The sequence below is a fragment of the Hyalella azteca genome, unplaced genomic scaffold (genome assembly GCF_000764305.2).
Source record: "Hyalella azteca isolate HAZT.00-mixed unplaced genomic scaffold, Hazt_2.0.2 contig1749, whole genome shotgun sequence".
In the NCBI taxonomy this organism is placed as follows: Eukaryota; Metazoa; Arthropoda; class Malacostraca; order Amphipoda; family Hyalellidae; genus Hyalella; species Hyalella azteca.
This window is the reverse complement of record NW_025932050.1, coordinates 45,499-73,472: the sequence shown is the minus strand read 5'-3', so window position 1 is coordinate 73,472 and position 27,974 is coordinate 45,499. Positions and strand designations below refer to the sequence as shown.

Genomic DNA, 27,974 nt, shown 5'->3' with positions numbered 1-27,974 from the left:
TTTTTTTATTTTTTTTCAGTGAGTTTCACTTTTTATTTATATTTACATTAACTACTGTATTAACAACTGCTGTTATTACATTATGGCTCCAGTCAAGGGTAAAAAAAAGTCTGCTGTTGGAGAGTGGATTGATGGAAAAGTCATCAATTTCAAGTAAGTGCAAGTAAAAGATGCATACTAAATTGCATTTCCTTTTATGTTTATATAAATATTGTTACATTTATATAAAATTTTGTAAATATTTATACATATTTACTACAACATTGGTATTTTGTTTTTATTGACATAATTTTTAGCTTATTAATGATATGCCTGTGTCCCAAAGATGAAAAGACAGGTTTGTGTCCATCAAGTTATTTGGTTTTTGTCATTATAATCATTTGCTATCTCTGTCAGTTTCCTAATGTAAGGTAAGATTACAAGAATACTTTTTTGTCACCAATCACCATTTGACTCTATTCTCTAATTAACAAGCAGTAAAATCTTTAGTATATTTTCTTAACCTTTGCAATTACAGCTTACAATTATAAACATTAATTATTTGAAGTTCATTTCACCACTTTTGGGCATCAATGTTTTTGTAAGGTTTTAACTCAGTTTAGCTGAGCAGGGCAGTCTGTGCATGCTGTGTGTTAACTTGGTTCAGCTTATTATGGTCAACATTTATACAGGGTTTGCATTATCTAGCAGATATAATGTTGCCTTTCGAATAATTTCTAAATTCTTGTTTAGTTTGCATAGCCTGCAATTAAGACAATGGCAAATAAACTGATATTCAGTTGAAGTAAGAGACTCTCAAAAAAAAAAAAGCTATTTTACCTACAAAAAAGAATGTCTGATTATTTGATCTGCTCTTGCTACTCACTATTTGACTCTTATTAGGTTTAAAAGGTCATCCTAATATATGAGAAAAAAATTAGTGGATTGTCAGCAAGTATGTTTACCCTGACTTGTAATGCCTTGGTAGGAAAATTGTTTGTATGAATTGAACTTAACATTGCACCATGACTGTTTAAAAGTTCACAATTATATATAATTTTTTGCTTATCTTACCTCTGAAAAATCATACCATAATAAGTTACTTTTTTTATATTGAAATTTACTAATTCAGACATTTTATTTTCAGGTCAAAACTTTAATGTGTATTTGCATGGCCTTGTTAAGGCCTTTTTAAGTTTTTTTATGCATGCATTAACAAATATGTTAAATTTAATATTTGAACCTTTTGAGTTGTGCTTGTGAATTATTTTTTTGTGTTTTTCATGCGCAAGCCCCCTATATTAGCCAATATTTTGACCCTCCTCACAGCCTGGCTTCTTTTTATTGATTAACGTTAAGGCAATTTGAAACCAAAAAATTTCAGATGAATTCATGATTAAATTATTTTTTGATGGTTGTTTTTAATTTAAGCCTAAGGCCTTTTAAAAAATCTGATAATCTCCTAAAATGTTATTTTTATTTTCAGGAAAAGTTCCAAAGAAAAAGGTCCAGATAAATCTAAGGTGTGTGGAATTAACTCCTAGTTTAAGTAATTCAATTTACTGAATATTTATTATATGTATGTAGGTAATTTTTTGTGAATATGGAATTATAAATAAATGTTTTCATTCATTATATTTGTCATGAACTACCATTAAAAATACTGAATAATTTATTTATAATATTAATTTTCCATTCATTCAAATACTATACACATGGATAAAACTGTTGCCTATTGTAAAAGAATAAATCAATTAAATAGTTTATTTTGATTCTGTTTGTTGAACAAATGGAAATATGTGCAGATCCCAGACCCAAATGCCAGTGTCACCCTAAAGCGGCTTAACATCTCAATCCATAAACTGCCTGGCTCGCCAAATTCACCACACCGAGCCAGCATGCGACGCACTCGCCGCATGTCTATGGCACCTGTGGCTGCAAGAGCTCCTACAACTCCTGTCAAAAAAACTCCCTCTACATCAAAAATTCCAAAATCGGTGCCTAGCAAAAGCATGACGCAAACCAGCAGTGCTCCTGTTGCAAAAATGGTGGCTTCTTCATCTCCTGGGTAAAACTAATCTATAGTTTGCTGGATGTTTCCAATTTGTGGAAGTACTAATATTTTTTGACTGGATATCTTAATTTCTTCATCTGAAAAAATATCTAAAAAATTAAATTAGTGATTTATGCTCAGAAACCATCATATGTCTTCCTTTTTTTTCAGTAAGCCAAATATGCCTCCTGCTGGTCATTTGCCAAGATCTAGAGCCAGATCTTCAACATCTATGACACGTCAGTCTCGCACCATTACCGCTCCCCAAAACACAGAAGATAGCTCTTCACACAACGAGTCTTGGATTGAGCAAATTACGTCACCAAAGGTATTTTACAGAGTCTCTTCACCTGGTAAACTCATGGGCGCTCAGAGGAGGAAATCTTACTCTACTAATGTTGTCCAAGTAGAGTTGCAGGATTTGTCCCAGGTTAGTGTCAACTACTTTTACATCAAAATTAAAAAGGAATAACATAACTTGTTCCACCAACGATTTTAGTTTTCCTTGAAATTGTCTATCTTATTGTTATAATATTTCTTATTGTTTGTTATAATATATTTGCTACAATATATTTGTTTGTTATAATATATTTATATTATATAATATATTTGTTGTAATATTTCTTATTGTTGTTTATTTGTTATTCCTTATTGTTATAAGATTTTTTTGGAAGCCTTGCTCCTAATATTTCCAGTGAAGCTTTTAGATGATTTTTTAAACGAATTAGGTACCAAAATAATGTTCAGTAATTTTGCAAAATTCTATATACTGTATTGCTTTCAGCCAGTGCATGAGCGTTCTGAGTCTCCTGTGCTTCAGAAAAAGATAAAAGTGAAGCCAGTTGTGAAGAAACCTCCTCGGCCACGTACTGGGTCTCCCAGCTATGGCAAACGTACGACCAGAACTGCTAATTCAGCATCAAAACTTAGAGCTACTCAAGAAATGACCAAGTCGTCTTCATCTGCGTCATTGAAGAATCTTCATACTTCTTCAGAAACAGTTTCAGAAAAATCCACCCGCTCTTCTAACAGGAGAATTCTAAAGTCATCTGAAAATAAGTCTGCAGTCAAAGTCAGGCCCTTTCGAAATGAAAACAAGTCACTTGCTTTAAAACCTGATTCTGAAAAATTATTAAAGCGTGCCAGGTCTGAATGCTCCTCAGTTACCTCTCGTTCTGCTGGGGCATCTCCAACCAACATGGAAGTTCCCGCCAAACGTCCCAGAAGAAATCCACGTGATTCAGAAAGTGAATTATTGCACCAGGGAACAAACTTGACAACATTTAAGGAATCTGAAAAAATATCAAAACAAAAATCTGCTGAAAATCCCAAATTATACTCTACAAATACAAATAATTCTCAAAAACGAAGCAATTCACAATTAAAAATCTCTACAAAATCCCTGTCATTGAAAAGAAGGCAGTCTTCAATTACTCAAAAAGCGAAAAGCAGCCCCACTTCTGGTAAATCTCCTTCCGCCTCTCCGCCTAACTTTTCCTCAGACTCAGAGAGAAAAACCACTCCTGCTCTGTCCCCGAGCAGGAATCGCACCGGCGCGCTCACTCGCTCAGCCAGACGCCGAAGTGTCAAGAGAGTCACCATCACTGGAGCCTCGCCTTCACTTACAGACAAGGTTCAGGCAACTCCAAAGCCAACATCTCTAGATACGGAAGAAAAGAAGACAAATAATAAGAAAGTTCCCACTGGAGATCAAGGTATTGAGTTTGAAACGTACAGTGGGATGCATTTATGATATATTCATCCCAGAAATTTATTCATGAACTGAACATTAAATTGTGCTTTAGTTACGAAACTGTTCTAAGGCTAACTAACGTGTCTTACCTGTAAAATAATTTGTTGTTCACTGCAGAATTGAAAACTAATTCACTTGCATTCTACTTCACTTGATTACCGAACATAGGATATTAGTGCATGATGATCAATGTTAATAAGGTGTTAATGGTTAGTTCTTTATGTGGCCCGACGGCTTACTGTGGAGATTTTCAATGTATCACTTGAAAAATAGTCAACCTTTAGTACCCTAGTTACCGGTCTTCGATGCGAGTAGCATTACGAATGGTTGCGGCATCCATAGTTGCTGTTCTAAGAGGCTGCATTTACGCAGGTTCTTCGTCGCCGCAGCTGTCGCGCTACCTGTCGCGTGGTGTCCTTATCCCGCCCAGTCCCGTGGGGCGGCTCGTGAGAGCCTCACGCGCCAACCCCTTCACCCCAAAACCCGAGGCAGTGCCCAGCAAACTCCTACAGCAGACCATGAAGAAGAAAATCACCTCTGAGATCTCCTTGAATAATGTTTGTGATGAACGTGCAGTAGGTCACTCCCAACTCTGACCTGAGACCGTCAATTATTTATTTAAACAGTGAACATATAGTACAGAATTCATGTAGGTATTTATCTGGTATCTGAACGGTAGTGTTTGGTCAGCTTTAAGTTGACTATAATCACAAATAAAATCTCTTAGTTAAGTAAGTTACCAAAGCCTATTAAAAGTGGAATCCATGTCCAGATGCCAGTGACATCTCTGATGGACTCTTCGATCGCGCGCCCTGTGACCCCCACCCGCCTCTTTAGGACTGGGGCTCTCGTGTCGAGGTCAACCCCCGCATCATCCCCCTCCCTCCCCGCCACTCCTCCCTCAGCCAAGTATGCCAGCCGCTCCCTCAGGTGTGTTTTTGCTCTTACGTAAACCAACTTTCCGTCATAAATCGTGTTGTAAAACAAACCCATTTTACAGATGCCCATGTCATGACTGAAGAGTTTGCTGCTCGAATATTTGCGTTCACATTGCTGTATTCTCATTATTTTTGCTCGTTACCAGCATTCTATTTGTACTTCATTTCAAACTAATTTGGCTGTAATTTTAAACGATTCTTATCAATTCATAGGATTTGTCCATTTTTTGAGAGCTTATTGACATTTGCCACCAAACACTTCATCTTGTGATTTTCTGTTTCAATTTCATCACGGATATCTTTTAGGTCTTACCCCACCATGACCAACATTGTAAGTTTCCCTGACGGTGTATCTGATGTTAAACAACAAAAATTTGTTACTTGCATCGCATGCTGCTATAACTGCTAACTCTGCATGCTCAGTTCTGGACCTGGGTGTCATTGTGCCCCAAATACATTTTTAGCGCATTTTCTCCTTTATGAAAAAAATGCACTATTGTGCTCGCCACGTCCGTCTGTCTGTCTGTCCGTCCGTGACCTAAAGTTTTTGTCGACGAGAAAATGCGCTCTCTCACTCACTGCAGTGAGTTCTGAGTTATATTTTTTATAAGTATAACCAAATATTTCATCATTACACTTCAAAAGCAAAACTCTCTCTTATAGTGATGTTGTAATTCTTGACTATTTTTACAATTTTCATTCGAGATTTTATGATGCAACTTGAGCTTCCTATTTGAGCGAATGCATTCTGTGTTGTAACCCTGAAGTGCTATTATGACTTTCTAGAGGCATTGTTCTTGAGCGCCCCACCGCTGAGCTCGCGGTGTCTGACTGCGGGTCTCAGTTGTGGGGTTAAGTTATTATGTAGGTAGGATTACTTACATTAAGTTATTATGTAGGAAGGATTCCTCACATTTCCCTTCTATGTCTCTCTTGTGCGGGCGGCCGACGTCCCGTGTAAGCGACCTCTTTCTTGTTCGAGTGTCTTAGTTTCTGTTACTTTTCACCTGTCCCTCCTTGTCACTTCGTCTTTTTGATTGAATTGAGACCTTCCGCCCCATGTGTGTGATGATTAATTTGAGACTGAATAATATTGAGACCTTCCGCCTCGCTGGCGATGATGTAAACTTATGACCTCCAGTGTGAAATAGCTTGATAGCTAAAGCGCTAGCAAGCCATTTACTAATTACTTGCTTATTATGACTTTATGTAGTTCTTTTTTAGTCTATTTCTTAATCGTAGCATGTATGCCTTGAATGTAGAACAAGGTCATATTTTCATAATTAATGCAAAATAATTAATAATTAAGTCAGTCATGCAAGTAATCGTTTTTTTTTATTAATTTATTTTGTATGTTTCATATTTGTGCAGCATTTTATTTAAAATTGTATTTTGTAAGCTACAAAGTCTGAGTTTGAGATAACTTAGATTATCCGTTATTTGATACACTTGAAGTACTTCAGTTATTTTACACGCGTCTGTTTTTATATGAATAGAGAATTGGTCCAGGATCAACTTGAAACATTTACGTTCATTTCCTCGAGGTCGTATAGCTAGATTTGATGATCCATATCACAAGATGAAACTGATTTCCCTTGTACTAATGTATATTAATATTTGACTAATGTATGCAATGTTGTACTAATGAGTGCTAATATATGCTTCAGGATGGTGGCAACAGCTCGGCGCAATATCAGTGGCTACACGGAGGACAACTTCTCGCCGTCCGTTCCGCGCAACTCAACCCCACACCGCAGCTCTCCGCTGTATGCATCCTACCTCAGCAGCAGCACTGAGCAGACCCATGGCAACGGCACCAAAATATCGGACAAAGAGCAACACTGCGACATTTCTTCCGCTGAAAAGACTGTTGAATATTCTACCTCCAGCCAAGAGTATCCAGATTTCACTACATCAGTAACCGTGGAGGAGGAGCGATCTGAGGTTCTTTCTGTGACACACGATGGTGACTGTTTGGAAGGCAAAAATGGTGAGAAGGAGAACAATGTGAGCCAAATCCAGGAAAACGGAGCAGAGCAGGAAAAAACTTCAACAAAGAAGAGTTATTGTTCTCTTATGTAAAATCGCGATAGGCGAAAATATCCAGATGCTTTTGAAGCACATTACGCGACTTGCATATTAAGAAGACGGCGTTGAATAACTAAAATGCTAGTTAATATTTCACAATTTCGTATCTGACTGAAGAACTTATTGTTTTTAGTATATTTTTTATTAAGTAATACTTTTAAGTCTGGTTTATTCCATCTTAGTCGTTTAATGTTCTTTTATTTAAACTATTGCGCCAATCCCTCGTACAAATTCAGCTTTTGTGTACACTTTAAAATTATGTGCAAGTTATCAATTTTAAATCTTATGAAATTTTTGTTAAATCGAAGTAAGGCGTATCATGATGCCTTAACCATTCATTCTCTGGCGGTACCTTTTGTGGACAAGTCTTTGGGTCCGAATAATATTGGCGGCGGAACTGATCTAAGTTTCATACATAAAAGTACTATGGGAGGCATTATTCATTACATTCTTCGTAGTTAATATAAAACTCAAGGTGAGGTGGTTTGTGCGCTGGGTAAATGCTTCATTAGCACTTCACATCTTTCATGACCTATAGATCACGATAGTGAGTGTAGTAGCGTAAACTTAGACTAGCTCGGGAATGATCACCCTGATAGTACCTGATGATTTTATTTGTAATCTTACCGTGTTCACCGACGCATAGGTTTGATTTACTATAAGCCTTTATTGTAGTTATTGCACTGACATCAGGAGGTTACGATGTGAACCTGACAGGACCTATTTTTTCGAATTCAGAAATTTTCAGCTTGTTCAAGAAAAATGTATGCAATTTAATAAATAAATTTACGACAGCTCTTGCGGCATACAAAACTTGTACTATGGTAATCTCAACGCAGTAATTTGCCGAATGTAATTTAATAAAAATATAACTTCCAATTATAAAGCTATTCGACATTCCATAAATTGAATTCAATCTGTTCGCCTATAATTCTATAACCTGTCCAATTCTGATATACCGATGTTGTACTACATTCCGAGCAGATAACAATCGTCCCAAAATTTGTAAAAACTTCGTCCTAAGGAGAAATGCGATCCTTATTCCAACAACTTCCTCGCATAAAATCTTTACCGCGAAGAAACAAGTTAAGATTTCTGAACAAAAAAAAAAAACATTTTAAATAAAATTCAATTCATAGTTTTCACATAAAATCCGGTGAAATACATATTAATGATAAGAACTTAGTCAACCATTCCTCAAATACAATTCAGGCAATTTCTTGCCAACATAATGAAATCAACGGCCTTCAAGTTAAAAACGAAACGTCCTAAGCAACAACCATAACTACACCTGTACCGAGGAGAATTTCAGGTGAAAACACAACCTCTCTTAGAAAATCCAAGACAAAATATCATTACCAGGGGCGAAGGAGAAACTTGTCAGCAATAAACGGTTAAGGCTTCGGTAGGCATTTAGCGTTGACTATGGCTAGATAAGTACTCCATAAAGCACTATGTAAGTAAAGGGACCCCCGAGGCGAGACGATTCGCCACGATCTCCCACTGTCAGTACTAAGAGCAAATAATGTTTAGGAGAATGAGAATTTCTCGTTGAACCATTAGTTTGCTGGTTCAAAACGCACACCGAGTCTCCACAATCAAGCGACCACCATTGTTTCTATAAACAATTACTTTTATCGATAACGAAACTCGCAAAAAAATGATTTAATCAGCGAATTAATTGGATTTAATGAGCGAATTATGCGCCGCTTCAGCAGTCGCGATCAGCAGATCACATTCAAATAAAATAACGGCCCAATTGAAGGTGCATATTCCTTGGCAACTACAAGAGAACATTTTCACGAATACTCTTCTCCATTCTTGCACACACGATGTGTCACAAAAATAAACTTAGCAACTCAAATTTAAGAGTAAATGAACAGAAAGAAAAGCAAATAACTTGAATTATCCGAAATCGCACAAATCTTAACTTATCACATGTCAGTGACTGAGAGTTTGCGTTATTTCGACCATAATTTAAGTAATACCAAAATAAGTGGTAATTCGATAACAAAACTTGTTTCCACACCTCGGTAAATAGTTGTTCACGGTATTAAATTATCATGGAAACATGCAATCATTACAAGGAATTGATACGATCAAAATTGACAATTATTCCAAAGAAACACTCTTCAGTTCATCACACAAATTGCACTAAGTCAAGATATATAAATTCATCATAAACTGAATTTAAAATTGAAATATCAGGAATCAGATCTTGAAATGGCTTAGAGCGTTTTATTACACTTATAGACGAGTAGATTTTTTCATTAAACGACTTCGTCTAGCCTTGAGAAAGAAAATCTGTCAACTCAAATCTCTTTGATGATAAACGCCCGTTTCAATGATAGGTATGCGGTGCATTTAATCTTAATTTTAGCAACAACATTAATTCATGTCAGAATAAATAAATGTTGCTCAGATGCATTATTGGTGAAGTTGAGCTATAAAGAGAATTAAGTGAGTATTGAAATCGTAACAAATATGATTATATCAGTGCATTTTTTCAGCAAAACCTCATTGCAGAACAATTGTAAATCACACGAGTCTTCGAATAAATCAGGGGCCATACTTTCAAAACTCGCTCAGTGAACGTAAATACTTACGCTCTATTTTCTTGTCTATGATTGGTGGATTTTGCTTGAAAGGCCGTGAATGATTGGCTGATGAACTTACGATCTCTTAACTTTTTTTTAAAGTATAGGCCCAGGGCCACAAAGTGAAATAATTACTATGTAATATTTCCTTCAAATTAGACCCATCACAGCGAACGACTCTAAGCTTTGTCATCCAGCAAACGAGTGCCGTACATTGCAAATTCCAGCAACGTGATAGCCTTTATAAGTAACATTCTAGGTGAAAACGGGAGGATTAAATGAGTTCAGAGAAAATTTTTATAGATTGAGATAAGCAGAGGTGAGGTACAAGTAAATGTTGGATAAGCCTCGCCGGAGATTTTAGGCCTGGCATGTGATAAATAAAAACAGCCGAATACACTAATGGCGTTATCAGTCAGGAAAAAATATTGATAGGTGAAGAACCGAATTAGTAGACGGAGGAAATTTATCGGACTTTGAGGACAGTGAAGGGGCGCTCCCTGAAGACCTGCTGGAGGTGTCCTACGCCGCGTACAGAGCCCTGACGCAGCAGCAGACGCGCGCCCACGCTCACGTACTCAGGCTGACGCAGGAACCGCAGCAACACCGACGACGGCTGCGGTACAGCAATGTTGAGTATACAATTTATAGACGAGTACACAAGGTATACATGAGTATACAAGGTATACATGAGTATACAAGGTATACATGAGTACACAAGACATACATGAGTACACAAGGTATACATGAGTATACAAGGTATACATGAGTACACATGGTATACATGAGTACTACAAGGTATACATGAGTATACAAGGTATACATGAGTACACAAGACATACATGAGTACACAAGGTATACATGAGTATACAAGGTATACATGAGTACACATGGTATACATGAGTACACAAGGTATACACGAGTACACAAGGCATACATGAGTATACAAGGCATACATGAGTATACAAGGTATACATGAGTACACAAGGCATACATGAGTACACAAGGCATACATGAGTACACATGGTGCACATGAGCACGCTGTTGTTCCTTAAAATTAAGCGGTACTATTACAATGTAACTTATCCTGCTTATAGCTTGTATTGCAGTGTAAGAGAAATGTGGTACGGTTTTATCAATAACTCCATAAGATCATTAGAGAGCTGCCAGTCAGTGACCGCAAGAGCGCCATTTCACGTTGTTTCATGACTGATAACAACAATATCTTTTGGATGATATGCATGCAAACAATCTGGCAGCCTTCAGAATAAAGTAACTGTGGAAAATATTATCAAAAATATTTTCGAGAAATTCGCATTTTACTCCCTGAATATTGGTGCTTATCCTGGAAGCGACTTCGCAATAATCAAAGAGCCTCGTTAAAAACAAACTTCCAAACTTTGAGACACATTCATATCAGTTATTCTCTATAAATGCTATGAATCTGTCTACAAATGAAGCAAATTCACGGCATAACTGCTATAAATCTGATTCAAGCAGTGAAGCAATAGTTCATAAAATGATATAGTAACGGAGAATATTAGAACAAATAACGCGTTTCGGGTCAACAATTCACGAATGATACAAGTTTGACTCGTCGGAGATTTGCAAGCTGCACTAATACATAGGGAACTAATTTTGAAATGTGAAACACTCAGAGGAATGAGAGACGCTTCGTCCAAAGATTCATATTTTATAATTTTGCGGGTCATACTAAAACAGTTTGCAAATAACGTCTCAGTGAAACGTCTTCTCTCTGTTCCTGCTGTAGTTAAAAAAGTCTGTCGCTATTTGGATAACATGAGGCATTTATTTTTTTGCGAGTACAGCCTCCTGAGGAGGGATAACAGGAGGGATACAGGAACAGAAGGGATAACAGGAACAGGAGGGATAACAGGAACAGGAGGGATAACAGTCACACTTTACTATAATCACTCACATAAATATGTATACCTGCACTCTCGCCTGCGTGCCACACTTTACTATAATCACTCACATAAATATGTATACCCGCACTCTCGCCTGCGTGCCACACTTCACTATAATCACTCACATAAATATGTCAGAAAAAAGCACAGTAATTTGTGGGGTATGTCAGTTAATAAACTGTAGAAAATATTAAACTTAAGCCGAGTGCCGTGGTCTGCGCGGGATAATTCCAGAAACAGGCACATCAGAGTGACAGACATCTAAGTCATGTCTGGTTGCTGCATTTAGCTGCTTACAATAGATCTAATTAATAAAATAGGGCATAATCCACGCCAGAACACTCTTGATGAGGGGATTGTTCAAGTATAATAGTAGTATCATATAATACATAATAAACAATAATAATTTGAGTAATATAATAGTAAGACTTTAGGAAACAATATAAGGCATCATTTTGTGAGGGAGAATATGAAGGCTAATTCTCGGTCGTAATATCATATTCAATTGAGATTCAGATTATACACAAAGCCTATCAGCCTCATGGAGACATGCCATCGGTTAGTAAGATTCTCATGAAGTGAAGATATCAAGAGGCAATGAGTTAAATACAGTTAAGTACTGAGAACTGAATAAAACATTCGAATACTTGTACTCGGAGTTCACTCTAAATTGCTGTCCCCAAACGATGACCTTTGTTAAGCCAGCGATACAGCGCGAGTGTACGTGGAAGTATAGGGACTCTATAATAGAATTCTTATATAGGGACTCTATAATAGAATTCTTATATAGCGACTCTATAATAGAATTCTTATATAGCGACTCTATATAAGAATTCTTATATAGGGATTCTATAATAGAATTCTTATATAGGGACTCTATATAAGAATCAAGTAGGAAGCAAACTCGTGATGCGATGAATGACATCTACAAATGAATTACGAGTCAACAAATGAATTAAGTCAACAAATGAATTAACGATCAACAAATGAATGAATAATCAACAAATGAATTAACGATGAACGAATAAATCAACAATAAACAAATGAATCAACAATCAACAAATAAATTAACGATCAACAAATGAATGAACGATAAACAAATAAAGCAACGATCAACAAATAAATCAACGATCGACAAATGAATCAACGATCACGATCAACAAATGAATTAACGATCAAGCAAATAAATCAACAATCAACAAATAAATCAACAATCAACAAATAAATCAACAATCAACAAATAAATCAACAATCAACAAATGAATTCACACCACTAAAGACAAGCCCATACAAGACCTGGAAGTAGTAGGCAGCGGAGGGTTTAGTCTCGGGCGCGAGGAGCTTCATGCCCTTCCTGATGGCGGCGGCGTCGACGCCTGCGAGGCAGAGAGAGGCGGACTGGCCGGCGCAGACCATCTTGCAGGGCACCTTGTGGCGGTGGATGCTCTCCACCGTCACCGCGCGGAACTCGCACGTGTCGAAAGGGCCTGTGTTGTAAACAACATTTATTGTAACGACATATATCGTCGCACTTGTCAAACATCCATCATCGTAAGGGTCACAACATATTTCATCACACGAGTCAAAACATTTATCATTTCACGTGTCAAGAGGGCATCTACAAGGCTACACGATGTCCAAAACATCTCATGAGAGAGTTCGCTTTAAACAGATCAGCGATGAGTAGTTCCAAAAGACACAATACACGTCTCACACGAATATTTCGGCAAGTCTTCCGTCACGCTCTTCACCCCAGACACTCATCAGTCCCGTCTACACCCCTCTGCAACAATCTGCAATGGCATCATCCTCTTAGAAAAAAAAATCCTAGGCGTCACCTGGGAAACCCACTACCGGTATACGTTTTTTCCTCATGTCAAAGCCGTATAGCCACCAAAGCAACAGGCTCCTTACGTATCTTAAAAACCCTGGCCGGCACCTACTGGGGCTTCTCTAAGGACATTATTGCCACCTACCGGACAATTACTCGCCCAATCCTCAATTATGCTGCCCCCATCTGGTACCCTGTTGTCTCACGCACTGCCATAGCAAGCCTCCAAACCATCCAAAACTCAGCCCTAAGACTAGCCACAGGCTGCCTCAAAATGGCCCAATCGCCCATCTCCACCATGAGACCGGCGTCCTTCCCCTGCCCGCCCACCTGAATCTGGCCTGTGCTCAATTTCTCGCCAGCGCCCCCCAGCCTACCCATACTTCATTCAGCATCGTCTCCGCTCCCCTCGGAGACCGCCCCATGAAAGCTTCTATCAAGACGAGATTCGGCCACCTTGTGGCGCCTTTCCTGGCAGACGGTATCATGTCCGATGGTGCCTATGGAGAGGCCAAACGCTCCCTCCGCAGGAAGATAGCCTCCCGTGTTGCGGCGACCGCCGTTTACAACGCCGTCCTCGCAGCCCCGCCACCACCGATTGCAGCAGAAGAGGCCTTGCTTCCTCGCCCCTACCGCTCGGCGCTATCCCAGCTCCGCACGTGATACTGTAGCTCCCTGTCGTCCTACACCTTCATGGTCGGACGCTCCCCTAGCGCCGCCTGCTCGGAGTACGGGGATCCCCTCCAGTCAGTCCAGCATCTCTTCGCCAATCCCGCCTTCGCTACGTCCCTAAACGTCTCTTCATTGCAGCACATCCCGATGGAGGCGGCGGCGTTCCTGGCCACCCTCCCTGCCTCCGCCCATCTCCCCCCTCTTCCGGAGCCCCCCCCCCCATCCCCGGCCACCACCTGAGTCTCCACCCACGAGAGCGTTACGTCGGCGCAAGAAACAACACGAATATTTAATAAACCTAGTTTAAAATTGACTCGCCCAACGTGGGGCTCGAACCCACGACCCCGAGATTAAGAGTCTCGTGCTCTACCGACTGAGCTAGCCGGGCTTATACTCATCAGCCGAGACCCTCGCTAGAATTTAGATTTAATTCTATACAGAGTTGGAATTTTTAATAGCAGGAGCACTCAAGAAAAATTTCGATAAGTACAGTTGTAAATAAATTATAAGGAAAAGGTCCTGATGATAATAAAACATAACTATTTACTGTGAATAAACACGTTTAAAAAGCTGTAATTTTGCGCCTGTATGTGACGCCTTCGTAATCTTGTTTGCGTGATGCCGACCCATGATTTATGGTATAGTACATAGAAGTGTTTCCCGCCATACTGATGAAAATTCAGTTTGATCGAACTCATTGCACAAATTTTGTACACACAACTTAACGACTATAATATTTGCTAACCACTATCGTTTAACCATGAATTGGAAATGGGCTAGGGCTATGGGCGCGAATCGTAAGATTTTGTACTATATCTTAGCATACATGACTTCAGGCACCGCTATCAATTGTCATATAAAAGTGTCCGCCCAACGTGGGGCTCGAACCCACGACCCCGAGATTAAGAGTCTCGTGCTCTACCGACTGAGCTAGCCGGGCATACCTTACTAACTGGGGCCCTCACTATTATAGAGATTTAATTACGTACAGAGTTGGAATCGTTAATAGCAGGAGTACTCACGTAAACTTTCGTATGGTACAGTTGTACAAAAAAGATGGCGCAACGGCCCCAATTATAATATTACCAAGTTATTTATTGCGATTAATCCATTTAATAACCAGAAATTGAGCGCCTGTATGTGATGTCCTCGCAATCCTGTTTGCGTCATGCCGACCCATAATTTATATAGAAGCCTTATTCTTCATTCTAAAAATTCATTGTGATCGAACTCGAAGCACCAATCTTGAAAACTCACAACTTAGTGACAAAGATTTGAAATCACTATCATTCAATTATCTAGAAATTTATAAGCAAAGAAATAAAACTTTTGATTCCATTGACATGGTCTCAGATGCGGGGCCAAAGTAGAGAAAAGAGCAGTAAACAACGTTCCTATTGTCACACTTGGGAACATCTTCAGTATATCTGAGACTATGTCAAAGGAAATAAAAATTTTATTTGCTAATTACCTTCCGCGTGTAGATCTTGATGTGTTGTTAGACGTTAGTTAAAAAATTTTGGAATCGGCTCGTTTTATCAGGTATAAGGATACCCTCCCTGTTCTTATTCGATCGTCACTAGTTTGCAGATATAGTTGTGCGCAGTGCGCATAGGCGTACGTCGGTATGACATCACGCAATTTCTGTACCTACCAGGCTGGCTGAGCATAAGGACAGGAGTTATAGAATGAGGAGCCTAGTTGCACATTCACCTCATTCTGCTGTACGTGACCATGCCAAGCAGTGCAAAGTTCTTGCTTCCACATCCGGTGTTACTGATCTACGAATTTTAGAATCCCTGTATGTATTCTAAAAGAAGCCTGGTCTGAATGTCGCTTCTAGCTCCTTTCCTCTTGAAATAGTAAATAGATAAAAAATATAATTGGCCCGTTTACTAGCGTTCATTTCATGCCTCATTAGCTTCTTCCCGTTTTAATACCTAACAGTGCATTTTGCTTTGTACTAGATCGTAGTGTACATAACTCGAAGCACAGCTACCGGTATCACTTGTCTAACAAAAACATTCGCCCAACGTGGGGCTCGAACCCACGACCCCGAGATTAAGAGTCTCGTGCTCTACCGACTGAGCTAGCCGGGCATACTTAACGTACCCACTGTAATGTAATGTAGCCACTAGATTTAGATTTATTATTGTTGATATGATGACAAACAAATGTGTTGATGGTCACGGTGTTGAAAGCGGCTAAAGTTTTCAAATGGCAAGTGTATAAATACAAGCTATCTTATCTATATTGGGGCCCCTTTCTAGCGCATTTTCTCATTTATAGAAAAAAAGGCGCTATTGTGCTCGTCATGTCCGTCCGTCTGTCCGTGACTTCACGTTTTCGTCGACGAAAAAATTCGCTCTCTGTCACTCACTGCAGTGAGTACACATAAGAGCTTGTGAGTACGGAGCTATAAGAGCTTTATAATATATTTTGTAGACGTAAAGTAATAAATATTCGACACTACATCAGTTGGATATGCATCGTGTCTGACCCAGCATGAGCGTGGCGCCGTGAGGGATGACCCCCGACGTGAGCAGCCCCCCCACCACCACGCGCTCCTCCACGTGGAATACTTCGTCCACCTGGAACTGGGCTACGTCCTGCACGGGGATAAAGTAAAGACACAATAATTACCCGTGATATTTAAAATAATCATTATTATAATTGCAAGCACGTAGACGGCATATTATAGACAGGAGGGGGATCGAAAGAGGGCAATCGTATTATCAAAAATATGGCCAATTGAGATAATGAAGCAACATAAAAAAATAATGAGGGCAACAAATAGTAAATAATAAAATTCCAGGGCAACATATCATGAATTTTTGTTCATATTCTCTCTATGGAACCGACCTGCTCCGACTTCTCCCTCTCCTTGGCGGTCATCTTGGGCGGGAGGACGAAGAGGAACTGCTTGAGGAGGTCCAGCCCGTCGCCCGTCACGCTAGACACCAGGAAGATGGGCACCACCGCGTCCTGCCCGCCCCCGCTGCCTGCTGTGATAGCGTCGTCTGCTGTCTCTATCACCAGCGGCAACTGTCGCCATACAATGTACTTAATTATTAGTATTAATACAGGACACAGTGAATATTACTGTATGGTGCAGCTACACAACGCACAACCTGAGTAATAATACAGGAACACTGTGAATACTTCAGCATGGTGAAGCAACACACCATACAACCTTTTTAGTATTAATTCAGGAACACAGTGAATATTGCTGTATGGTACGGCTACGCAACATACAACCTTCTTAGTATTAATTCAGGAACACAGTCAATATTACTGTATGGTGCAGCTACACAACGCACAACCTTAGTAATAATACAGGAACACTGTGAATACTTCAGCATGGTGAAGCAACACAACATACAACCTTCTTATCGATAATACAGAAACGCATTGACTAAGACGGTATAGTGCCTCCGTACAACACACAATCGTCAGATTGAACAAACGATTTGACATGCAGCACGACTCACTAATTCCGAGTAGGATAAGAATAAGAGATATCATTAGTGGAAGGTAGAATAAACGAGTCATCTAAGAAATATTACGACAATAATATACGTTTAAAAATTACTTTTTAAAGACAACACTTCCAAAGAATCCAGTGTCTCCAATCTTACAGATGTACAATGAATTTCTCATTTAATTTTCGAATTAAAAAAATAATTTTTCAATTTTTTTAATATATAATTTTTTTTAATATATAATTTTTCAAAATAATTTATTATGTTAATTGATTCAGGCATTGCCTCTGACTTCACACAAGTGTGCAAAATTTCAGATCAATTAGACAGGTAAAAGTGTGTCAAATATCAGTTATAAGATTTGTAGCTGACGAAATTATTTTTTCAATTTGTTTAATATTGGAAAAAAATATTTAATTTTCAAAATCATTTATTTTGACATTTGATTCATGCATTGTCTCCAACTTTACACAAGTGTGAAAAATTTCAGATCGATAGGATAAGTAGAAGTGCATTAAATTTCGATTACAAGATTTGTAGCAGACAAACAAACAAGAAGTGAAGTTAAAGAGAAGTGTTGTAAAAATATTGAAGAAATGGCTGTAACTTTTACTAGCTCTTCACGTGCTGTACTTGACAAAGCTAGGTCGGACCCCTCACTAGATCAGCTATAGCGTAAGCGATGAGAATTCAATAAGAAAACATCGAGAGCGAGAGTTCGGTTCCAGAGCCAGCGAAGAATATCGAACAATGTAAGAATACTGTGTAGGTGCGATCAATCAATATTCGGCTTATGGGAGAAACTTTCAAATATATTAACTGTTAAAAACGAAATTAAAATATAATAATTGCATCTTATCAGTTTATCAGTTACAATCGATATCTACATAACCCAGACATGATCAATGAATTTTTTATTACTGATAGGTTGGTGAACACTTTTTCAATGCACCTCTCGTAGCGCAGTGGGCCAATGGCACCGAGTTGAGCGCACTGCGTAAGAATGTCCGGGGTTCCAATCCTTGGCGCAGTAGCCAAGGAATTCTATATAAAAGTTGCCAAGAAGTATAGCGTGGTCATGAGCGGCTTAAAGATATAAAAATTCTATATAAAAATGAATTGAAACCAGGGGAGGAGGTAGTTGAGTTAATTGTTTTCCATTACATTTATTTACATACACCAAAATTTCATATTCGCGTATGCACGTGCATTTTTAGGGCTCTTACCAACTATGGCTAGATTTTTTGGGCAAAAATATTTGACATTTAGAAATTTGAATATTGATTGTTCTAACTGCCCAGCGCTTAGAACAAAGCACATCTTCTCAGAATAAAAACCAGTTGGCAAAAAACTGGAAATTATTGCTAAAGGCAACCCAAAATTTGCCGCCCAACGTGGGGCTCGAACCCACGACCCCGAGATTAAGAGTCTCGTGCTCTACCGACTGAGCTAGCCGGGCACGATTTCCTAATGAAAACCTCGTCATACTTTAAAACTACATTTAAACAGAAACAAGATCAGCGAGTTCAGTGCAATGATTATTATTAGTCGATAAATTATCATATAATTATATGTAGTCAGAATTGAGACGTAATATACACTGCACGAAATGATGAGCTGTTTCTGTTCATTGACTATATGTGAGCTTTTTAATTGTTCTCGAACGCATTTGCCAGAAAAACAGAGCCATTTTAAACATTCATGCGCGAAAACGTAACTTGTTTCGGTATATTCCCTCTGCTCATTTGCTGGTATTTATTACACGTCATCCTCCTACTGTTAGATTAGTTAGCAATGTATTGCCAACAAAGAGTGCAATTTTTTTAGGTTAAGAGAAGATACATCTCGCGCCAAAGGAAAATTTTACGACTACGCTTCTAGCTGTCGGGTGGCATAGGGACGCATCTACGGCACAGCTGCCCTCAGTCTCGCAAGCTCAAGCATGTGATTCTACTGCAATCTTCCTGTAATTCAGCAGTGGAGTCAAAAGGCGCGAACAGGAATTGATATCAGGAAAAAGCACAGGCGTCTCTTGGAAATCTCTAATTCGTCTCTCAGCTATATCGGTAAAACTGTAAATGGCTCTGATAGACGATGATGATGTACTTAACATCACATCTTTCTTCTTTCAGTGATTACAATCCTGGAGGTGTCGCTCACTAAGTTCGAGCACAGACCGATTCTAATTTTTACTGTGTGCAAAATGAACCACCTTTACCATCTCCTCTAGAGTAAAAACAAGCCCAGGTGCTTCAGCAGCAGCCAATAGTCCAGCCCCCTCATCAAGCTGCTCCTAAACTTGAAGATTCCCAACACCAATTCCACTTGCTGCACGGCACCTATCGTGAACGGGGTCCACAGCTAGCAGCAGTTTACACGTGCTTAAGAGCATAGCAGCAAATCTTTAATTATTCTGAAAGCGGAAAGTTGATCTGTTTCTATTACAACGGAGGCGATGTATTTCTTCATTCAAATTTAGCCGAATACAGAAATAGTGCAAGTAAGAATCAGCTTAAAAACCTCACGCCCAACGTGGGGCTCGAACCCACGACCCCGAGATTAAGAGTCTCGTGCTCTACCGACTGAGCTAGCCGGGCTTACAATTCCCAACCTGGTACCTCACTATTATTGATATTTATTATATACAGAGTTGAAATCATGAACAGCAGGAGTACTCGCGTAAAGTTTCGAGCGGTTCAGTTGTAGAAAAAAGTTTACGTAAAGGCCCCAATTATAATGATACCAAATTAATTATTGCGATAAACACATTTGATAGTCAGAAATTTAGGCCCGTCTGCGACGTCTTCGCAGTCCTGTCAGCGTCATGCCGACCCATGATTTGCGTTCTAAATTGAAGAGTTTTTCTCCATTCTAAAAATTCATTGTGATCATACTCAAAGCACCAGTCTTGAAAACTCACAACTTGGTGACAAAATTGAAATCACTATAATTCAATTATCTACTACAGTAGGGCTAGTGTTACGGGACCAAGTCGAGAGAATTTGTACTAGATGGTAGTATACATTTCTCAAAACACAGCGATCAATTCTCTTATAAAAATGTACGCCCAACGTGGGGCTCGAACCCACGACCCCGAGATTAAGAGTCTCGTGCTCTACCGACTGAGCTAGCCGGGCCTTATGCCTCACACACTCTAAAGCCTATGCGCTATTATTTTCGGTCCTTGACGTTTCGCTTCCAAAACTCATCTAGATTTGAGTGGCTCACTTTTCCCAAACAAATACCAATAACAGCGTCCATGAACCTGGAGTACCCAGTACTTAAAAAAATTACTGATGGTATTAGTTAAAAGTAAAGATTAAGTATAAGTGGCCGATGAATGCAAGCGGTCATAGCCAATTATCAATTTGCCATCAGAGTCAGTCACGCATGTCTAAATGGCAAGCTCCGTTTATATCTATTTGTTTATTACTATCAATAATTATTTAAGAAAAATATCGATAACAAGGCCAATTGAGAAATTCCTGGAATCCCGATTATTAAGTAAATAATATTACAGAAAATTCTTCTCACAAATTATCTGTATGATTACTAACTTGATGCAATATAATTCAACACAATCCCGAGTTCAAGGGTCTCGTGCTGCAATGGCCCAGCTGAGATTTCGACCTCAGCATTTCTTAGTAAAATCGTTTTTCACTCTAGAGAAAATATCCCATTAGTATAGAATAGCGCATTACCAGCAAGCTTTTGACCCGAGCTAGCGTTTGCAATACCTAAACCGCGCGTGGTTTACAACATGCGCAAAAATTTATATATTTTCACAACGTGCCTCTCATATTATGTAAATATTTGAATAGGAGAGTAAATATATAAATTTAAATAGCACAATAAAATCGTTATAAGGTAGTCAATTCGCGTCAGCATAAAATATTGGGCCAAGTAAAGCATGTCGTCGTTTCTGATTATGTGTTGACCTGTTTCAAAGCGGTCAAAAACTGTTTCAACGATTAGATCTTTCTAAAAATAAAGTTTCCTTTCACAGAAAATTCCCTGAAACACATCGATATCAGTGTGTTAACAAGGAACACCTACAAGGCTGAAACATTTCAAAACTGAATAGATGGTATTAGATCATATGTGTAACCTTTTTCTCGTGGTATTTAGTTCAGTCGCAACAAAACCTATGCCTTCAGATCAGGCTATCTCGCGCTCAATGTCATATATAATCAAACAATCAAAACACCGCATTTATCCCATGTTCACAATATACCAAGGTACGTATTTATCGCCCGCATATAATTAACCACGCTCAGGTGGTGTCAAGATATTTTTGAGGGGTACGCAGCCGATATCAATTCAGCGCAGATCAGGCAAAATTGCCTTTGAAATGGCGGGCATTAGCAGAGGTGATGAGTCACGGTCACAGGCACATAGCTGTCAATGCAATAAGCAGCAGACTCGTGTTCCAGTAGATGACCATGAGCGTTTTTAATGATAAATTATTACTCCTTCCGTTGTTATGCACGATGTAAGGCTTAAACAATAAAGTAATTCCCACTAGTGTGTTGCATAAAATAATTATAGCTCTTGACTGGATATCTTCGCACTCTCACAAGAAGCAACTCTGCTCCTAGGACAGGTAAAAGGTCGACACAAACAAAAGTCAGAATTTCATTACAAAGCAAAGAACTGCAGCAATGCGGGCGCGGTGCTTCATAAGCACGCGGGCTGCACACCTTCTTGAGGGGAGGCGCGGTGAGGGCGGCCCTCAGGGAGGCGAGGGTGTACATCAGCTGCTGAGGGGTCGCCAGGTCCGTCTTGGTGACCACCAGCAGGAGTGGCAGGTCCACGGCACGGGCCAGAGACAGGTGCTCCTCATCCATCGCTGATAACCCGCAAAACGCGCTGCAAAAATAAAATTCACGCAATAAATTCACAATTGAATTAATACACGGAGTTAGAAACCAGATGGATACGCTCATGAGAATTAAAAAACAAAAAGCAAAATATTTTTTTACTTGTCATGCTATTAAAAATTTTATGACACCGAGAAAAGTCACGCCTTTTTCATAGTATTGAAAATATTTCCTCACTTCTGACACAATGACAGCGTCGTTGACACACCAACACAGACGGTAAAAAGGAACGTTCACGCATGAAATTCTTAATGCAAATAAAAAACTAATTTGAAGCTGTGGAGTTATCGTAAATGTCATTACAAACTGACGTCGTAATTATAATTATAATCGTAAATATAATAAGAAGTTCACCTGACGACGAGCATGACGTAGTGAGGGCAGTAGCCGGAGAGCCCGAAGGCGGTGGTGTGGATGTAGCGCTGGTCGCCCGCCAGGTCAATGAAGTTGACGATCTTGCTGCTCTGTGAGCAGATGTCCACGTCGTCGTAGTCGCGGCTCCTCGTGCACGTACCGTCCACCACGTTGCCCTGCAAGTAGGAGCATAACTTGAGGCAATCCTCTACTGCATAATGTAACAGTAGATCTTAATGGTGTAACAGTAGAATTTAATGTTGTAACAAGAGAACTGTAGCAACAATAGAACTAAATGACTGCCCTAGAAATACAAGGAAGACAGTACATTTTGCCTCGTAATGCATAACTTGAGGCAATCCTCTACTGCACAATGTAACAGTAGAAATTAATGTTGAGACAGAACTTCAGAACTAAATGTTGTGACAAGAGAACTTAATGTCGTAGCAACAGTAGAACTAAATGACTGCCCTAGAAATACAAGGAAGACAGTGCATTTTGCCTCGTAAGGCAGAAGAATATGGACAGATTTTTTAACAGGCCCATAAAAAAATTTTTACGCGAGTTCCACGAACTGGCTTCTCAATTGTGCCTCAATTTACAAATTAATAATGAATATAAATTTATTTCAAATGAGAATATAAACAAAATACCTTCATGTTACCCTCAATACCTAGATGATGTAAATAGTGCTGATATTAAAGCAAGATTATTCTATAAATCAAATTCCAAACGTGCACGTGACACGACTAAAAAAAGTTGTCAAGCATACATTAGTGACCATTAGTTTAGGTTTAAAAAGACAATAAACCGATTAAATCTCACATGAGAATCAAATCCCATTGTTTGTATGGATATGGAGGAGGTTTTCCCGGAATAGACTTCATGTCTGTGCCTGAAGACGTTGAGTCTGGCGCAGCCTCGGCCGTTGTCAAGCTGCCCTCTAGTGAGCACGCCAAGCAGGGTACTCTTGCCTACGTCTGAAGATCCCAGCACAGCGATGCGCAGCTCTATGCTGTACTGATCATCCGGCACCTACAACAAGTCATAAATAAGCGTATTGTTCTTGTTCACAAGGATAATGAATCTTGTGTTTCATGAGGACAATGATGTGACACTATTTTCTTGCAAAGGGCAGGCACAGACACTTATTTTATCTTCACCAGCCCAGCCTAGGTGAATTTGAAAGATTTGTGTCACTCCTCTGGACCTAATGAATTAGTTTCTCATATTGCACGTTTATTTTTCAGTGTTTCTCAGCAAATGATCAAAGGTACAGCTCGATAACCTGTACACTGATCATTTCAACCTGCATTGAAACAAATCTTACTTTTCTAACGAGGACTTCGGCCACTTTTCTGTCCCCCTCGCCAATGTTCTTCTCTCTGATGACAGTGAGAGACGCGCCAAGCTGCCGAGCCATGAGCTTTAAGGTCGCCATGGAGAGGGAGAGTTCCTCGGGCGTCAACCCCAGAAGGAGACCTGAATCCTCAACACCTATCTCGTAGATGGCTTCACCAAGCCCCTCTCTCAGTCGCCATTGCATCTGTTAATGGTTCAAAATACTCAGTTCATTTGTATAAAAATTATGAAAATACAAGAATGAAAATGATATAGTCACTAAAGACAAACTATTGAATGCTTGAAAATTAAACATGATATAAATTGAAAATTAAACATGATATGAAAATTATCAATATTTCATAGCAAAGCTGGATGGTTCCATTAGCTCCAACTTAATGCAATACCAAGCAACATGAAAAAATTTTTGCTATGACGGCAGTTGAATTAAAAATTTTGTTTGATAAATTAAAAGGAAATTAGAATTGCTTAGTAACTTTGACCCAGTTATACATAAGAAATGATCATTATTATTAAAGAAACTCGACTTGCATGACTAGACATGTAAATTTATCAAGACATATTATCTACAAAATGTTCCAGACATGTCTTCTGCAATGAAGTAATCTGAGGCAAGATTTACCTGAGATACTAGCCTCTTGAACCTCTCATGATTGGGATTGATGAGCTTAAGTTTGTACTCAATGTTGCCTTCTTGAGGTTCAGAGGGAAGGTGATCAGGCATTGAGGACATCCCTGCTAACTCTTGGCTGTTGGGATCATTCTTGCAGCAGCTGATAGTGTCAATTTCGCAAGATAATTGTGAACTATTTCTAGCTTGACACAAAGTAGATTTTTGGTTGTTGCATATGGACTTAGATGACTCATCAATATTGCAGTTCCCATTGATCTTGCAGTTCTTGTAAGAGAAATGCTGGTGACTAACCTCACTTGATTTATCTCTTACTCCTTCCAAGTTATCCCTTGTAGGCAAGTGACAAGAAGGTAAACAGACAGAAGAATTTCTTCTGTTTACACTCTCTCTTAGACAGTTATTTGTATTAGAAGAGCTTTCTACACTTGAATCTTCCAAGGCATTTGAGAAGCAGTTGGTGGATGCAGCACATGCAGATGAGCAGCTACAACTTCTCATTGGCTTCTTAGGGCAATTTTCTTTAGATTTCAAACTGTTAACATTACGTTGATCATTTACAATATTACAGCATTTGAGATGCTTAATAGAATTAGAATTTGCATTTTCGGAACTGGAGCAGAAATAATTGTCAGCTTTATGGTGAGAACTATCAGGTATTTGAACATTGTTTGTGTCTTTGGAGCTGAAAAATTCACTATTTCTAATTTTGTCATTTGAATAACTACTTCGTTCATTAACTTGAACAGGTAATGCTTTTATAACATTCTTGCTTTTCTTTCCAGCTTTATTTTTTCTCTTGTTTGTTTTGAAGCAAATAAAGCCTTTTTCTTCTTCTATTTGGTTATTGTTGTCATTAATATTAGAAGTATTATCAGTTTCGTTAGGAGTGGAATTCTTGCAAGCAATACTTAAAACAGCATCCTTAGCTTGCCTTCTAGTTGCCCAATCATTATACTTATCCAGCATATTTATGGAACCAGCCTTTGCTGATGTGTTGTTTACAACTGCATTATTCAGGACTGTCTGGACTGGCATAACATTGCAGTCTTGATGTGAAGTTGCAATATTTGTCTCATCACAAAGAACATTGCAATTGGTATCAGATGGTGGAAAGCTACTCTTTTTCTTCATCTGATGTTTAGCTTGAGATTTCTTGATTTGCCTTGACTTGCTGAAGCTAGATGGCCCATCTTGGTTCAACTTATCAATATTAGCAGTAGTTTCATTTTCTAATGAGGGATCAAATAATCCCAGTAAGTTATCCATTGTTTCCTGCAAGATAATATAAATAGTTTTATAACAGAATCATGTTTTATATCAATTAGGTATAAAAAAAGTTGTAGCTAACTGCTAACCTAACATACTGAATTTCTAAATTGAATAGTAAGTTCTAAGTTTGTATCTCAGTACCTATTTGGAAAACAAAATAAAATAGGCTATTAATTTGAACTTTGAACAGTTTGAAGTACTAGTTGAATATGAGATAGTAATAAATTATACCTAAGTTTTTCATACTACTAATCATTAATCATTCAAGTCTTCCAGACATTCACCAATCAGTACATGACGATGTTGATGTGTCATGGTGTGTAATCTCGATTCTTGAAGTTCAACTGTGTTGAAGAAATTATTACATCAAGTATTAAATGGAAAAGTGCTATCATTAAGCCAGCTGTTTAGTTTACAGTTTTTGACTCTGAAAATTAAACAACAGTCAAGGGTAACTAATTGGTAATCACCAGGTGATCTCACCTGGCAACTGTCAAGGCAGTGTGTTACTAGGTAGGTAGTAGATTCGGCACTATTGCATCGGCGTTTGTCCGTAACGTAAAATTTTCAACGGACAATGAAGATAGTCGTAACAAGTTTTTAATCTTTGAATGGGTGATATATTCTCAAATTTTATTATTGCATTAGTAACATCTTTGAACACTCGCATTTGTGACTTTTGAAACATATTTCCCGAGGTACAGCATACCTCCTCACGCGTTAGAGTCATGGTCTGCACTAAATCGTTCCGTTGACGTTGAGGTCCACACTCCACACTTCACATCTACTCCACAATCCACATTCTCTGATAAATAATCGGCCTCTCTACCTCCGAGTGTTTGCTCCGTACAAATGAAAGTTCTTTAGCAAAGGGCCTCTTAGGTCCTTCCCGTTTAAATAATTTAGCTTTAAATACAACCATTTAATAACTTTTCAACCCAAATTATTATTCAGAAAAAAGTTGTAAACTAGTGCATGTACTTGGGGAATGAGTACAGCATGGTTGAATTAATATCATGGAGTACAGTACCGTATAAGTTTCTTAACAAATCTCAATACTATTCACTGATAACTCATTGCACGACTTAAAAAATTTAATTCATGACGTTACAAGCTAATATAAGACAGCAGTGGTGAATAATTTTCAATAAGTTTGTTGTCTCTATTATTCTATTTCGTTTTTTTTAGTTTTGAAAATGAAAAAAACGAATGAAAGAAATTTTCCTAACCGTTTGCGATAAAGCGGACGGTAAATGGTATTTATCAGCGCGCTATTACCATAGTTCAACCATGGCTATTACGTACTCCACTTCATACAGGTTTCACTTTACTAATGTGTCTTACCATTCTTTACAATTGTGTATTTTATACACTACTCACACAGTAAAAACGCAGTTGCAACACCAATACAGACAGTAAAATAAAACTTTCACTCCTGAATTTCATGATTGCGAAATCGCAACAGCTAATTTGAAAATGTAGAGAATTCAATTACAACTACAGTTACACTGTTATTAATGTAGTTATGCCACTTAATTTCCATAGATTATATGTATATAATGTATGTACTCCATAAATATGTTCATAAAAGCTTTAAATTGGCGACGATGCATTACAAAAGAATGAGCACCAAATGTTCACCTGCGTGGCTCCAACGTGAGTTGCGAGGGGCTTGCTGTAGGCGGACGGACGCTGCTTCGTCCTTGAGCGCCCTCGCTGTGGACACTCGTCGGAGCCGAAGAAACCCAACAATCCCTCATCCATTTGAGCTTTCTAGGCGGTTAAACACTGTTTTTAACATGTTACGCGAGATTGTTTCAATTATCTCATAATTTGAGCAGATTGGGTTATTTTTTGTTTATGGTTTCCACAGCTCTATTAGCTGCTGTAAACAATAAATAAATTACCGAGTACTATTTAATGTCATACTGCACGAAAAGTGATATTTATACAAAACAACAAATGTATACATATAATTAAAACTGCAGTCAATATCTATGTACGCTAAAATTACAAAATGTAATACAATTATGAAATGGCCTGAATGCCGTACTGTTTTCTCGAGCTTGTCACCAAGGGCACTGAGTCTGTGAGAGCGATCAGGCGGCAGGAACGCGATGTAAATGCACCCGCACGTGCGCTTGCCAACACAAT

At 38.7% G+C, this 27,974-nt stretch overlaps 2 protein-coding genes and 6 non-coding genes across 8 annotated transcripts; 1 reads left to right on the top strand and 7 right to left on the bottom strand.

Moving 5' to 3' along the window:
• Positions 1 to 9: 9 nt before the first annotated feature.
• On the top strand, positions 10 to 7,734 carry LOC108672257 (flocculation protein FLO11-like). The gene is made up of 8 exons (XM_018159898.2): positions 10 to 153; positions 1,466 to 1,502; positions 1,785 to 2,047; positions 2,204 to 2,462; positions 2,817 to 3,747; positions 4,158 to 4,342; positions 4,558 to 4,715; positions 6,391 to 7,734. The coding sequence occupies exons 1-8, from the start codon at positions 83 to 85 to the stop codon at positions 6,803 to 6,805; spliced, it is 2,319 nt and encodes a 772-aa protein (XP_018015387.1). The 5' UTR covers positions 10 to 82; the 3' UTR covers positions 6,806 to 7,734.
• Positions 7,735 to 9,874: 2,140 nt separating this feature from the next.
• On the bottom strand, positions 9,875 to 27,880 carry LOC108672248 (GTP-binding protein 2). Its single transcript, XM_047883887.1, has 11 exons — positions 27,462 to 27,880; positions 24,540 to 25,823; positions 23,886 to 24,101; positions 23,381 to 23,590; positions 22,556 to 22,731; positions 22,022 to 22,190; positions 16,702 to 16,884; positions 16,340 to 16,448; positions 12,633 to 12,823; positions 11,419 to 11,430; positions 9,875 to 10,024 (listed from the first exon to the last, which is right to left on the bottom strand). The coding sequence occupies exons 1-11, from the start codon at positions 27,582 to 27,584 to the stop codon at positions 9,875 to 9,877; spliced, it is 2,823 nt and encodes a 940-aa protein (XP_047739843.1). The 5' UTR covers positions 27,585 to 27,880.
• Positions 14,155 to 14,227, bottom strand: Trnak-cuu. The gene has a single exon. It is a non-coding gene; the product is annotated as a tRNA-Lys (tRNA).
• Positions 14,707 to 14,779, bottom strand: Trnak-cuu. Its single transcript has one exon. It is a non-coding gene; the product is annotated as a tRNA-Lys (tRNA).
• Trnak-cuu lies at positions 15,866 to 15,938 on the bottom strand. The gene has a single exon. It is a non-coding gene; the product is annotated as a tRNA-Lys (tRNA).
• Positions 18,708 to 18,780, bottom strand: Trnak-cuu. The gene has a single exon. It is a non-coding gene; the product is annotated as a tRNA-Lys (tRNA).
• On the bottom strand, positions 19,846 to 19,918 carry Trnak-cuu. The gene has a single exon. It is a non-coding gene; the product is annotated as a tRNA-Lys (tRNA).
• Trnak-cuu lies at positions 20,386 to 20,458 on the bottom strand. Its single transcript has one exon. It is a non-coding gene; the product is annotated as a tRNA-Lys (tRNA).
• Positions 27,881 to 27,974: the final 94 nt, after the last annotated feature.

Coding starts and splice junctions, on each gene's coding strand:
- LOC108672257 (XM_018159898.2), top strand. CDS start 83: ATGGCTCCAGTCAAGGGTAAAAAAAAGTCTGCTGTTGGAGAGTGGATT. Junction 2,048..2,203: donor GTGGCTTCTTCATCTCCTGG/GTAAAACTAATC, acceptor CTTTTTTTTCAG/TAAGCCAAATATGCCTCCTG. Junction 4,716..6,390: donor TATGCCAGCCGCTCCCTCAG/GTGTGTTTTTGC, acceptor TATATGCTTCAG/GATGGTGGCAACAGCTCGGC.
- LOC108672248 (XM_047883887.1), bottom strand. CDS start 27,584: ATGGATGAGGGATTGTTGGGTTTCTTCGGCTCCGACGAGTGTCCACAG. Junction 22,191..22,555: donor TACGTCATGCTCGTCGTCAG/GTGAACTTCTTA, acceptor TTATTTTTGCAG/CGCGTTTTGCGGGTTATCAG. Junction 16,885..22,021: donor CCGCGCCTCCCCTCAAGAAG/GTGTGCAGCCCG, acceptor GTATGGCGACAG/TTGCCGCTGGTGATAGAGAC.